Source organism: Tinamus guttatus, unplaced genomic scaffold (genome assembly GCF_059628265.1).
Source record: "Tinamus guttatus ecotype Peru unplaced genomic scaffold, ASM5962826v1 Tinamus_guttatus_pri_ptg000294l, whole genome shotgun sequence".
Lineage (NCBI taxonomy): Eukaryota > Metazoa > Chordata > Aves > Tinamiformes > Tinamidae > Tinamus > Tinamus guttatus.
In genome coordinates this window covers 51,233-64,267 of record NW_028288828.1, presented here as the reverse complement: position 1 = coordinate 64,267, position 13,035 = coordinate 51,233, and the positions used below count along the sequence as shown (strand labels likewise).

The window sequence follows — 13,035 nt, the reverse complement described above, 5'->3', positions numbered from 1 at the left end:
TCTATTTTGTTGGCATTTTCAGAAGAGACAAGTCCAAGTCACTACTACTTCTCATCTTTGATGCTGAATATCACTCTTTTTTTTTCTGTTTAAAACTCTAAAGCCAGATTTTAGAGTGAGTAGTGAGTTGTTCTTTCTCTAGTCCCTGTGCTGACACTTTTTCGCTATATTTATTTACACAGTTAAGTGTCTACTAGGGAAGCCTTCTGTTTTTAATTTCAGGAAAATTCCCATTATGCTGCTTTCCGTTCCATATCTTGGCCAAAAAATGTAAAGAATTTGCAGAATCTTAATGTAGGCTTGTTCTGTTAACGCTCATTGTGTTCTTTGTAAATCATCCGTCCTCACAGTGAAATCTCCATTCTGTTACATGCAATTTTATAGTATTTGAATGGAGAGAAAGGTGGGCAGTTTTCTTTGTTTTTTGTTCTTTTCTTTCTTTTTGGGACAGGGAAGGAAGGGATTGGTCCAGCAGAGCAACTAACCAAAGCTAATATATCTTTGTACTGATGCTTTCCCATTTTTCTGCAGCTTATGTCTTGGTCGTTTTGAGGTACTATGTATTTCTCAATGGCATATGAATTAGCTAACATTTTCATATAGCAAAGTTGAGTAGAATGTAAGTCAACTTGTTTGTTGATTGAACCTGATTTAGGATATTTATTTGTACTGAGCAGCATGAGCAGCAACAAAATAATTGATGTACTTGTCAATTGTTGATTCTATTTGCAGACTACTATGGTGCTTTTTGGGAAAAATAAAAAATAAAAATGTCAGGTTCTGTTTTAGGAAGCTTCTAGTTGACTCCCTGTAGAATATAGCAGAAAATACAGCCTTGAGTCCACTATTCTACATAGCAGAGTCTTACTGCAACCACATGGACTAGAAATATCTTGGGTTTTTTTCCTTATAAATGGTTTGAAATTCCTAATGTGTCTTTAAAGCATGGGTGGAAGTCACCTAAATTCTTCTGCTACCCATGGAACGCAATTTTTTTGTTCCTCTAGAAACAATTGGAAATTCTTGATGATAAATAGCGGACTCTGAGGAAAACCTACTTTCTGGTTTCTAAAATCTCTTTTACAAAGAGATGTTCTTGATGTTTAAGGATGGCCCAAAATCAGGGTTTGCTTATAGGGGAAGAGAACGCTTAAATTTTGGTGCCTGGAGCAGCATCTTGCCCCGAGGAGTTAAGGCTGTGAGCTCGTGCCACGCAGTATGGGGCACTGGTTCTGCCGCCACCCTCATGTTGTGTCTCCTAATTGTGCAGCTGTGGGCGCCCTCGCATCGAACAGCAAAGCCACCGATAAAACCCAGGCACCGTCTGCCTCCCCTCCAGGCCGAGGGCGGTTTGGGGTTGGAGTATCCTGCAACAAGGTCTTTGCTGGCTGTGGTGTCGGTGGGAGGCTGGCTTGTCTTGGCAGCAGTCTGCATTTGCGCTGGGTTACAGATAATGTTGTTTCTTCTCAGATGTTCTTCTGAGAGCGATGGTAGATCAGAACTGTGGCTGTACTACACGGGCTACACAGATTTGCCTCTTCAAAACATTAAGCAAGGAGTTGTGGTTAAATAATCCCGGCATTAGATTCCTTGACAGGGAAAGCATAAGCATGTTTCTCGTTACCTTTCTGCTTTTGTATCCCTTTGTATGTAACTCACCAAAAGCAATGTACTGGATAGATTGTTTTCTCCGGTCTTTTTAGAGATGGTGTCTCAAAATAATGGTAAAGCAGAGGGAGTCATTAGAGTTCAAAGATCTCCCTTGAATATTGAGTAGTATGTTTTAAAAGACACACCATCGAAGCGGGGGAGGGTTTAACCCAGCTTCTTGCCTGACTGGCCCCAAGGGAGAAGCATTGAGGGTGGTGGATCTCCAGAATCAGGCTAAGGAAGATTTGAGAGGCGTCCTTTGGCCAGATGGGGACAACGTGTTTATTGATGGATCTTCAAAACTAAAGGGGAAATGGGCCACAGGATATGCTATCATTAAGGGAAGGGAGCTGCTGGAGGGAGGAAAGCTGCCGTCTACCTGGTCAGCTCAAACTGCAGGATTGTATTCTCTAATAAGAGCCTGTGAATTATACCAAGGCAAGGTAATGAATGTCTTTACAGATTCTAAATATGTCTATGGGGTGGCACATATGTTTAGAAAGCTGTGGGAAGAAAGAGGTTTATTAACTTGCCAAGGAAAGACATTGGTACAGAAGGATCTGATTACCTGCCTGCTGGAGGTGGTGAACTTCCCCAAAAAGGTCTCAATAATTCATATCAGGGGACATCAGACAGGACACTCAGAGCAGGAGGTAGGCAATTGATTGGCTGATGAGGAAGCTCAAAAAGCAGCACTTCTACCAGAAGTATCTAAGATCCTCCCTCTCCTCCCGGTAGTCCAGCCATTACTGGAAAAAAATGTCTTTTCCTCCAGAAGAATTAGAGATAATTAAAAATAGTGGACCAAAAAAAAAAAAAAAAAGGGATACAACTGGTTTACAAAGGAGGGCAAACAATGCCCTAGCCCTACAAATACTGAAAGAGCTTCACGAAGGAAGCCATTGGGGCTCTAGAGGGCTGGCGGAAGCCTTCCTTAAAACCTACGCTGCCCTTAGTCTTTTTGTTCTGGCAAAACGGGCTATTGAGGGCTGTCTGATTTGTGCTAAGGCCAACGGCCGAGCCGCAAGAGAAGTTGCAAGGGGAGGACGACCCTGGGCTGTACGCCCATTCCAACGATGCGAAGTATACTTTACTGAGATGCCCTGTATAGGGAGGCTTAAGTATCTTCTGGTAATAGCATGTCAGTTGATGCGATGGCCCGAAGCATTTCCAACTGCCTCAGCAACAACCGGATCTGTAATTAAGGTGTTCTTAGAACAAATAATTCCAAGATATGGGTTGGTAGAGGCAATAGATTCAGACAGAGGTACTCATTTTGCAGGAAAGGTCCTTCAAGGTGTCATGACTGCCCTGGGGATTAAATGGGACTTGCATACCCCTTGGCATCCTCAGAGTTCTGGTAGAGTGGAAAGGATGAATGGGAACATGTGGATGCTCGTGCCGGTGGGCGCAGGGAGATGCAGCTTTGGGCGTGAGTAGCAGCAGCAGCTGCAGATCTTGGCGAGTGGGACCCGGGGCCTTGGCTTTCCTGTCACGCTGCGGGCGGCCGCTTGGGTTTGTGACGTCCCCCGGAGCATGGGGGGAAGCAGCGTTTGCGTGTGCACATCCATACTGACAGGGGCAGGAAAGGACATTGCTTAACCCCACTGCAGTGCTCTCAAGCCTCTCAAGTTCAGCTTATTTATTTCAGGAACTTTATGTTGCCCGTGTCTTCTTGGCTGCTAGCATTGTACTATAACTGTGCCATATTCAATGTGTTTATATCATTTTGCATGTCTAATTGCAATGCAGCAAAGCAAGCACTGAAACCTTTGTGTTTCTCTTAAGCCTTTGACAGTACTCAGTGAACATCTGTGTCTGTTCAACATCACGCTTCAGACAATGAAAAACAACATTGGCATCTGCTTTTCCCCACCTTTAAAAACAGAATTCAATACCGCGCAGCTTTTTTGAGCATTTTTGATCCAGGCCGTCTTTGCTGCTTGAAAACTAGCCCTGATTAGTGGAACCAGATCTCCTAGCAGTGTGTTGGGTTGGACTGGAAGCTTTAAATGCACAGGCATTTTTTTTTATAAAATCTTTAGAGCTGGAATTAAAATTCACACACATGTGTGTGTCTATTCTGCCACTCCTGGAACTGGGCGTTCTTAGATATTTATCCCAGACATGTATTTAGCAGATTTCCTTGAGCTGGTATGCACTGCTCTTTCTGCTTCTATCCTTTAAAACGTGTCTCAGCTATTTTAGGGGTACCATAATTTTCCCTGAAATAGGTCTTGTTGTTTTGATTGTCCAACCCAATATTTGTTTAGTTAGGATCCTTAAAACCAGAAATCAACAGGTACAGTTAGGCCAGAGCGGAGGCTGAGCAGATTCAGTAGCTCAGGAGGTGATGGGGGGTGCCAAGGGGAGGATGAGGAGTTTGGCATTTCAGAGCAAAATGGGGGTTTGGGCAGAGCCAGAGTGAAGGGCTTTGGATTCTGGTGCTGAGGGCATGGATAGATGAATGGCATGAGAGGAGACGTGGGAGGTGAGGTCAGTGGCACAGGCTGCGGGTCAGCAGTGTTAGGGGTGCTGAGGGACACCAACCCCAGACATTAATCCCTTCATTCTCAGGCTGGGTTTTTCTCTCATTTAAAATATATTTGACATGTGCTCCCTGAAACTTCTAATTCCCCTAGTTTGGGGGAAAACAGTGTTGCAAATCACAGCTGTAAGGGAAAAATAAGAGTGTATTGGTGTCACAAGCCCCAAACACTCTTCACTTGCATGTGCTTGGGTTGCTGCACCCTCCAAGGCAGTGAATCTCTGTTAAGGCTCAAAGCTTTTCCCATATAGATTCAGATAAAAGGGTTGCAGGCTACAGGTGCAGTCTGAGAAAAATTGAAATGAAAGATGTTATGTTATGGTTAGTAAAGCTATTTGCAAAGATGTGCAAACTAACAACACTTTTTGCAAAGACAAATTAAAATAGATGCTGATGGTATTCTAAACCAAATGATTTAGTTTGCCAAAACCAATTTCTCTATTGCTTTAACACTGTTTCACTAATAATCCAACAGTGGAATTAGAGGTGCTTCAAAAAGCAATCAACAGGTTAATTCTTTAGTGCAAGTATAAATTCATGTCATACTTTGCTGGCCTCCATTGTAACCTATGTTGATTTTAAATTAAGTTCCACTATAGAATCAGCATGAGTCTCTTTGCATTAATACAACAGTAGTAGTGGCTGAAAGTTTTCCCCCTGGATTCCTTTTCTTAATTATGTATCTTTAATGTCGGAAAAAGTCATAACAATATTTCTTCTGTGGAGAGTTTTCATGTTTGTGAATGTATAGATTTTATAGATGTAAAATAATTCAAAGATTATACAGGCCCAAAAAATGAATTATACTTTCAGCTGCTGATGCTGTTACGTTCCAGTAATTTTTTTCCAGCTTGGTCATCCTAGAAATAACATTTAAAGCTCTTTCCCCACGTCAGAACTAAAGAGTTGTCATATTTGTTTAATCAACTCCATCTGGCTTTCAGTAAATCCCAAATTTCAGGGTTTTCTTTTTCACAGTTCTGCATGAATTCCTGCAATGGAAACAAACTGTAGAGAGAACTTTTACTAAGACAGTTTTTGTTTGTGCAAAGAAGTGCCCTTCTCGAGCAAGCAGGAGTTAGCAGAGGCTTTTCAGATCCTGCCCCGCAGGCTGCTCGCCCGTTCATGGAGAAAAAAAAAATGGCAGCCCTTTAGAGTCCCAGGCCCTAGGGACAAGAGAAGAAGCCTGGAGAGAGGAAGACTCGCCCTGGGTAGAGGAAGATTGGGTCAGAGAGCACCTAAGGAACCTCGATACCCACAAATCCATGGGCCCTGATGGGATGCACCCCAGAGTGCTGTGGGAGCTGGCGGACGTCATAGCTAAGCTGCTCTCCATCATCTTTGAAAGATCCTGGAGAATGGGGGAGGTGCCGGAGGACTAGAAGAAAGCCAATGTTCCACCAGTCTTCAAAAAAGGCAAGAAGGAGGACCCAGGCAACTACAGGCCAGTCAGCCTCACCTCCGTCCCTGGAAAAGTGATGGAACGGCTCATCCTGGCCGTTGTCTCCAGGCACGTGGAGGACAAGAAGGTGCTCAGGAGTAGTCAGCATGGATTCACCAAGGGGAAATCTTGCTTGACTAACCTGATAGCCTTCTATGATGGAATGACCGTCTGGGTAGATGAGGGGAGAGCGGTGGATGTCGTCTATCTCGACTTCGCCAAGGCTTTTGACACTGTCCCTCACAACATCCTCCTGAGCAAGCTCCGGAAGTGTGGGATAGATGAGTGCACAGTGAGGTGGATTAGGAATTGTGTCTAGTTCTGGGCCCCAAAGTACAAGAGGGATGTGGAGCTGCTGGAGAGAGTCCAGCGCAGGGCTACCGGGATGATCCAGCCTGGAACATCTGCCCTATGAGGAGAGACTGAGGAAGCTGGGCCTGCTCAGCCTGGAGAAGAGAAGGCTGAGAGGGGATCTAATCAGTGTCTATAAGTACCTCAGGGGAGGCAGTGAGGAGGATGGTGCTGGCCTCTTTTCAGAGGTGGCCACCGACAGAACTAGAGGAAACGGCCACAAACTGAAGCACCAAAAGTTACACAGGAACTTAAGGAAAATTTTTTTAACAGTGAGGGTGACGGAGCCCTGGAACAGGCTGCCCAGAGAGATTGTGGAGTCTCCTTCTCTGGAGATCTTCAAAACCCGCTTGGACGCAGTCCTGTGCCACATGCTCGAGGTGACCCTGCGTGTGCAGGGGAGTTGGACTAGATGACCTCTAGAGGTCCCTTCCAACCTTAAGCATTCTATGATTCTATGAAAAGTGATGCCCCGTTGCTCGCTGTGCTCATGGGGAGATGATTTTCTGCAGCGTTTCTTGGGCTGGCAGGACGATGAGGTCAGGCAGCTTTCTGCCCGTCCAAGCGCGAGGTGCCATGTGACAAAGCAGAGGCTCCGGGCCATGCTCAGCGCTGCCGTGGAACACCCTGAGCTTGGGAGCAGCCTTAGAAACAGGAAAACGGAGGGGCCGGGGTCCATATGGCCCTTCTGCAGCCACATCACTGCCGAGGGGAGTTTCTTCAGCTCCTAGCAGGATGGCAGATGGGGAAGTTGCCTCGTAGAGTGCAGCCTCCGTGCAAGTTCAGGAGAAGAAGAACATGGGTTTCAGAACAGAGACGTACTGGTAAGAGAGGGTATGTTTGCCGAGTGTTGGTTATTAAAACAAGAGGAAAACAAACCAGCTGCCCTCAGTTAAAAAGTGATTGTTAGGTAGTTAATGAAGAAAACTCCTGCATGCTTCTCTGATTTTAGCATTCCGCATTTCACACAAGACACAAGCCCCTTCTCCGTTACAAAAATGAAGCCAACTCCATTCCCCAAGCCTACCGAGTCATCTGGTGTTTAGCTTGGCTCTAGTGTGAGCGTACGTTGATCCTTGACTCCAGCTCGTTCCCTGGTGAGACATTAAAGACGGCACCAAAGCTGACGCGCATGGCCTAGTGAAATACCAGGCGCCCCTGGGTGGCCTCCGGCTGGCGAGATGTCCCTCCCAGCAGATAGACAGGAGATGGGCCCCATAAAGATGCGTAGGCAGAGAGGCTGCTCTGTTGGCTTGCTGGCTAGTTTCTGCTGATGGGAGAGAGCACAGAAAAGCATTTTGTCAAGAAAATGTAAAGGGAGTCAGCGAACTGAAGTCTCTGGTGTGATGCAAAGTGTGTGATAGGAAAGCACAGAGTTACTTAAGACATTGCAGATAGGGGAGGGAGCAAGTAACTTAAGTGTGGTCATAAAGGCTGTGAAAAATGTCATAAGATCAAAATTTTGTCAGAAGATAAAAGCTGTGCTGGTCTTTATGTGTATAAAGTATATGTGTAATATTTTGCAATTGCCCGATTTGGGGAAATTAAGTCTATAAAAATGAATGTCTAGGACACATTTTCAATGTCAGTATTTGAGCCGGGTTTTGGCACTCTTCTGTTTTTGTAAGATGTGTGTTCTTTAATCAGCTATTTGTAGGAAAAGAGGCAGTATGTTTTTTGGTTTATTTTGCTTTGCTTTGCTTTGTTTTTCTTCTAGTTCCTACAGGCCTATGTTAACTCCACCTAGACTTCCACAGCTTTGAAATAAACTTCTAGATTCTGTAGTACAAAGTGACTAATTTTGGGGTATCTGTAAAGTAAACACACAATGCTAGATTTGTCAGGTTTTGTGTTTTCAGATCTCATTTTGATGTCTCACATTACTAAAAGTCAAATTTCTGCATAAGGTTATTTTTATAGTGTTTACATAGGCTTAAATCCATTTGACTAGTTTTCTAGTGCTTTAATTTTTTCCACTGCTAGTATATTTATCGGTCATTCTCTGAAGTTCACCATCTGATTTTTAAGATTGGGAAATAGAAATATTTTTTCTTCACTAGCTTTTGCAAGCTAGATCTTTTGGAAAAAAAATGCTTTTTTTGACAACATCCATTGTTCTGTGATTTTTCACATTTATTGTGTTTCAACATTATTATTAAAATAATCTTCAGAGTCGTACTCTTCACTCTGTTGTGGTAACTTGAAGACCTGGACAAGTCAGTTTTACGGGTGTTCTGTGTTTTGTTTTCTGTCATAATTATTCAGCCTTTGTATAGTTAGAATGTAATTTGAGTGACTTCTCTTTTACAAGCCTATTTTATCTGTGAAGCCTTACTTGCTTAAATGTCACCTTTATGTCAACTCTTTATGTTTTCCTATTAAAAAATGAATGTGTTTTATGTTTTTTTTTTTACATATTCTTGGGAAATTTTATATTTGACAGCTAATCTAATTAACAGCTGATTATCTGTGCAGCTAATCATTTTTCTGGATTTTTTTCCAAACATAATACCCAGAATGGTGAAATTTGTGCTACAGATTTAGTGTTGCAGTTGTAAAAACAGCTTAGTGTGTATATATATGTGTGCGTGTGTGTGTCTGAGTATTAAATTATTTGTAACCATTGTGTAAATACAGTGGTCAATTCAGCACTGTCTTCCCAGTTCAACTGTTTTGTTCTGTCCTTTACGCAGGAGCCCTTACCAAAGTAAAGGAGAGCAAGCGGCACGTGGAAGAAGGGAAGATGGAGCTCCAGAAAGCAGAGGGCATTCAAGAACGCTGTAACATTATTTCTTTTGCAACCCTAGCAGAAATTAATCATTTCCACAAAATCCGTGTAAGGGACTTTAAATCACAGATGCAACGTTTCTTGCAACAGCAAATACTTTTTTTTCAAAAAGTGACACAAAAGTTGGAAGAAGCCCTTCACAAGTATGACAGTGTTTAATCTCTGAACTTCAATCCGTGAACTTTCCTCAGTATGAAAATGACTTCAGTAGCAGACCACGCGTTGCTGCTGTTAAGGAAATATTGCCAGTGGTAGGTGGTGGTATGAGGATGGTTTTGTGTTCACCTGGAATCCCAGTTTAACCTGATTATGTAGAAAAGAAACCGCTGTATGGCTATGTAGTAGAAACAGTACCATGCATTGTAAATAAGTTATACTGTGTATACCGACACTACCATTGTAACTTTTTTGAAATAATGAGTATACTATTTGCCTTATTCCTTTTTGAGGTATGGTATTTTAGTGCATACTTTGTAGACCTCAAAACCCTTTGGGTCTTTAAGGAAGCTGGCTAGAGAAGAACGCCTGCTTCAGATGCCTTTTTACTCTCCTAGATTTGGATTTCCTAAATTCAAACAATTCTCTGTTTACAGATTCCTGCTAGAGCAGCTATGTGATTCTGTGCCTTTAGACTCTATTTTTTCCTTTTTTTAGTAAGTCACATTTTTATGATTGAATGAATGAAGGGTTGATGCCTATGACAGAAACTGATTATGAAACCTCATATTGAATGGAAAGAAATCAGCTGCCTTCTAGTTTTCACAGCAAGTTCTGTCTTTCAACAAATATTGGCTCAAAAAAGAGAATTTAAAATACATTCACACCTTCCCTGAAAATGGAGACTTCTTGTTACATGTACTAGGATCTTAAGCACATCTACAAAAATACAACACCACTAAATCCCCTTTCCTGAAAGAATATTATATTGAGAGGTTTTGTGATACAAAACATTAGTGTGAGTGAAAACTTGAAGAGCTAGCCTAGAAAATGATATTTATCAAGGGAGCGTGAATGCAAGCTAAGGGGCTAAAACTTTTTTCTTTTAAGTTTGAAATAATCTGCTAATTGTTCACTTGCTGATTCAGTTTAATTTCAGACCTGCATCTACATTGCCAGTTGACTGAATTGAGACTCTACTGTGATTCATTAGTTTACTAAGTTACAGATTTTCAGGTATGTTTAGTAGCATAAATGATCTGAAATCAGTCTTGACTGAACTGACTTGGAAAACAGGAGGCATTTCTATGTTCATAACACTCAAGAATTAACAATTGTCTTAATTTTTGTACAAATATTTTTGACAAGCAGGGTGCATTTATATATACATAAACACTATATTTTTAAAGACTTTTCTGACTGTTTTCCCTTGAAATAAGTCTGAAGTTGTTTAATCTATTGGTGTCCTTCTTATAGGTCAGTATGAGAGGTTTTATTTATCCTATCTTTTTTTTTTCTCTTGAAAACAATAACAAAACCTCCCAAGGATGCAAAATGTTTACTTTTTTGTTTTTAATTGAATTAATCGCAAGTAGCTTACACAAAAAAAGACTGGAAAAGGAAGTTAAGTGATAGTTACATTTTGGTATGAATCATTCCTCACCTGTGTTTCAGAAGGTTCAGCTCTGCCACTAGATCACATCAATTCCTCTAGCTTGACCCCACACCGCTCTTTTAAAGGAATACATTTAAGAATGTGGTTTGCTTTTAAGATTAATCCCAAAATGCTTTGAGATTGCTATTTTGAGCACTTTGCATACAGTAGGGCTGCTAATGTATAGCCAAAGAAAAAATACAAAATGATAAGGTGGGAAAAAGCAGTATTTGTAAAAGAAAGGACAATCAGTGAGGAAAGAAACCATTTTCAAACTTGCTAAAGCATGCCACAAAAGACGGCATGGAGGAAACAAAGCATGGACCATCGTCCTAGGGCGGACTTGCTCTTTATTTTCTTCATGATGTCTCATTCTACATTCAGAACTCTCTGCTTCCTGTATAGAGCTCCAACTTCCCATACATAGTTTAGTTATTTGAGATAGCGATGAGCTACTTCTGAGCTGAGTTCCATGGCTTGTGTTTGCTTAAGCCAGGCTTTGTTTCATTAAATATCTTTGCAGTAATTAGGTCAGACTACAGTCAAATTCATGCCCCATGGAGGTGTTAAGATCTGTTCAGAATTTGATCTTGGTCCAGCTGAAGTATTTCAGGAGATTAGTCTTAATGAAGTGTACGTGTCCAGGGGAAATTAAGCTGTGATATGTTGCGGGAGGCCAGACACGACTCCTGAAGGCTTCAATATGAGTCTTGACTTTCCCACGATCTTTTTGCCTTGGTCTTAGTCTGGCTCATTGTATCTGTCTTCTATCGGGAAGCCTCCGTTACTTAGATATGCTCCCACAATATGTATACGTGCAGCATTATCAGACAAGTACAGTTTTCCCAAATAAACTGTCATGGCCTTCACCTTACTTTCTCATTTGTTGATTTTTGGTGTGGCGTTTTAAATTTGTTAAATGGGATGTACAAAAAAAAAGGCTTGACTGGAAGCCTGGATCTGAATTGTTTCAGAGTTAGATAAGATGCAAATCTGCATCCATATGAACAGTCTTCCTTTTTTTTTTTTTTCCCCCACTCATCATAGCGAGTTGAACTGAGATAGGAAGCCCAGGAAGCACCATTAATTCTTACAGCAGCACGCAGGAACTGTTGCTTTGTTTTTATTAGGAACAAGTGTTGTGTCGGTCACTCCTGACTGACTGACTGACTGACTGCTGGATGTTGTGGTCTGAGGTCCAAATATCCTCTGCAATAAGATGAATGTAAATTGTGTGACACTCTGAATGAGCATCACGTGAAATTTAAGAAGACTCTTGTGAAATTGGTAAATGGGGAGAGCAAATTAACTCCAAGCTTAATGTTAAAATGCCTTTGTTTTATACCATTCCTGTAACTTGTTTTAGATGAGTAACAGTTCTTGCATTGATGATACTAAGTATCTGGTATACTTGTTGGGAGGGAGGAAGGATGAACTCTTGAGAACTGCAGGGCAGACCCACCAAGGTACTGCTTTCTGTGAAAATGTTGAATCCAATGGAAAACTGTAGAATAAACACATAAGTGGAATATATCTGCTTAAAATGACCAGCAAGTAGAGTGTGAATGTCTCTATGTAAAAATTAACAGCCTTTTAAAATGACTAGATCAGTTTGTTCCCTTAGGAATATATCATGGACAACCCAGCTTAGAGAGATCAGTAGGAAAGCTATGTAGTGATGCAACACAGCAGAATTTCAGAGAAGAAAAAAAAATATTGCATATAAAGGTGATCTCAATGCTTTGCATATAAAATTGATGTACTTTTATAAGATGTTAATGAACTGCATACAGTGAAAGCATACATATTATTTAATGAGGCGGGGTATCTTTGTAGAGAACTCCAAGATTTTATTTGAAGTAGCTCATTATCTTGTCAGACCTCTATTCTAGCTAACATCTTCCGTGCTGGTTGTCTGCTGCAGCCTGAAATCTCTTGGGAAACTTAACTAAGACTTGTTCTGCTATTCCTAAGAACAAGGTCAGGAAAAAAAAAAAAAGAAAAGTTTTTGTTGGTGTTTTTTTTTTTTTATCTTAAATTATTTAAATGGTTTTGTTTAAAAGCTCTAGTTCTCTCATACTTTGGAACAAGGAGTTGAGATTTGGCAAAACTTTTACCTTTTGCATCCTGAGATAAGCGGCCTGCGCTTTCTGTGGCAATTCTTCTCAGCTGCTTCCAGATCCTTCCAAGCTAAACCCAGCTCCCCCAGCCCTGCTCTGCTGCCCCGGATAGGTGAGATGTCCCTGTAATTGTTTTCCCCTTCATCCAAAAGTGACAGAACCTCCCAGACCAGAAACACAGCAAAGAGGTTGTCTGTAGGTCCTGAGTGTTGCTCCTGCTGTACCTAGTGAGAGGACAGAGCAAGCTGATCCAAGTGGGGCCTCAGTGTCCTTTTGCTGTCACTAAACAGCTCTAATAAGTAGATGCAAAACAATAACATAAATTCCTCTCGTGGTAAGGATGACAACTTTTTGTTTCTCTTATTATTCATTACTTCCTTAGCTCAAAAGTCTTGTCTGTTCTGGCTGTTAGAAGGATGTAAACTTGCTAGTGAAGAGTAGATTTAAGGACTGGTGAAGGTGGCATAACACAGCTCTGTGATGCAGTTACATGGGCAACCTGTGCTGTATTATCGATGGTTTTCTTGGCTGTGGGAACAAGGGGAG

At 41.6% G+C, this 13,035-nt stretch overlaps 1 protein-coding gene across 2 annotated transcripts in view; it reads left to right on the top strand.

Moving 5' to 3' along the window:
- LOC104579282 (sorting nexin-18) overlaps positions 1-10,104 on the top strand; it is a 30,093-nt gene extending 19,989 nt beyond the window's left edge. For both annotated transcript variants that reach the window (XM_088527895.1, XM_088527894.1), the window contains one exon: positions 8,684-10,104. In XM_088527895.1, the coding sequence (XP_088384021.1) occupies positions 8,684-8,937 (254 nt within the window). In that variant the 3' untranslated portion in view covers positions 8,938-10,104. The remainder of the gene's footprint in view (positions 1-8,683) is intronic.
- Positions 10,105-13,035: the final 2,931 nt, after the last annotated feature.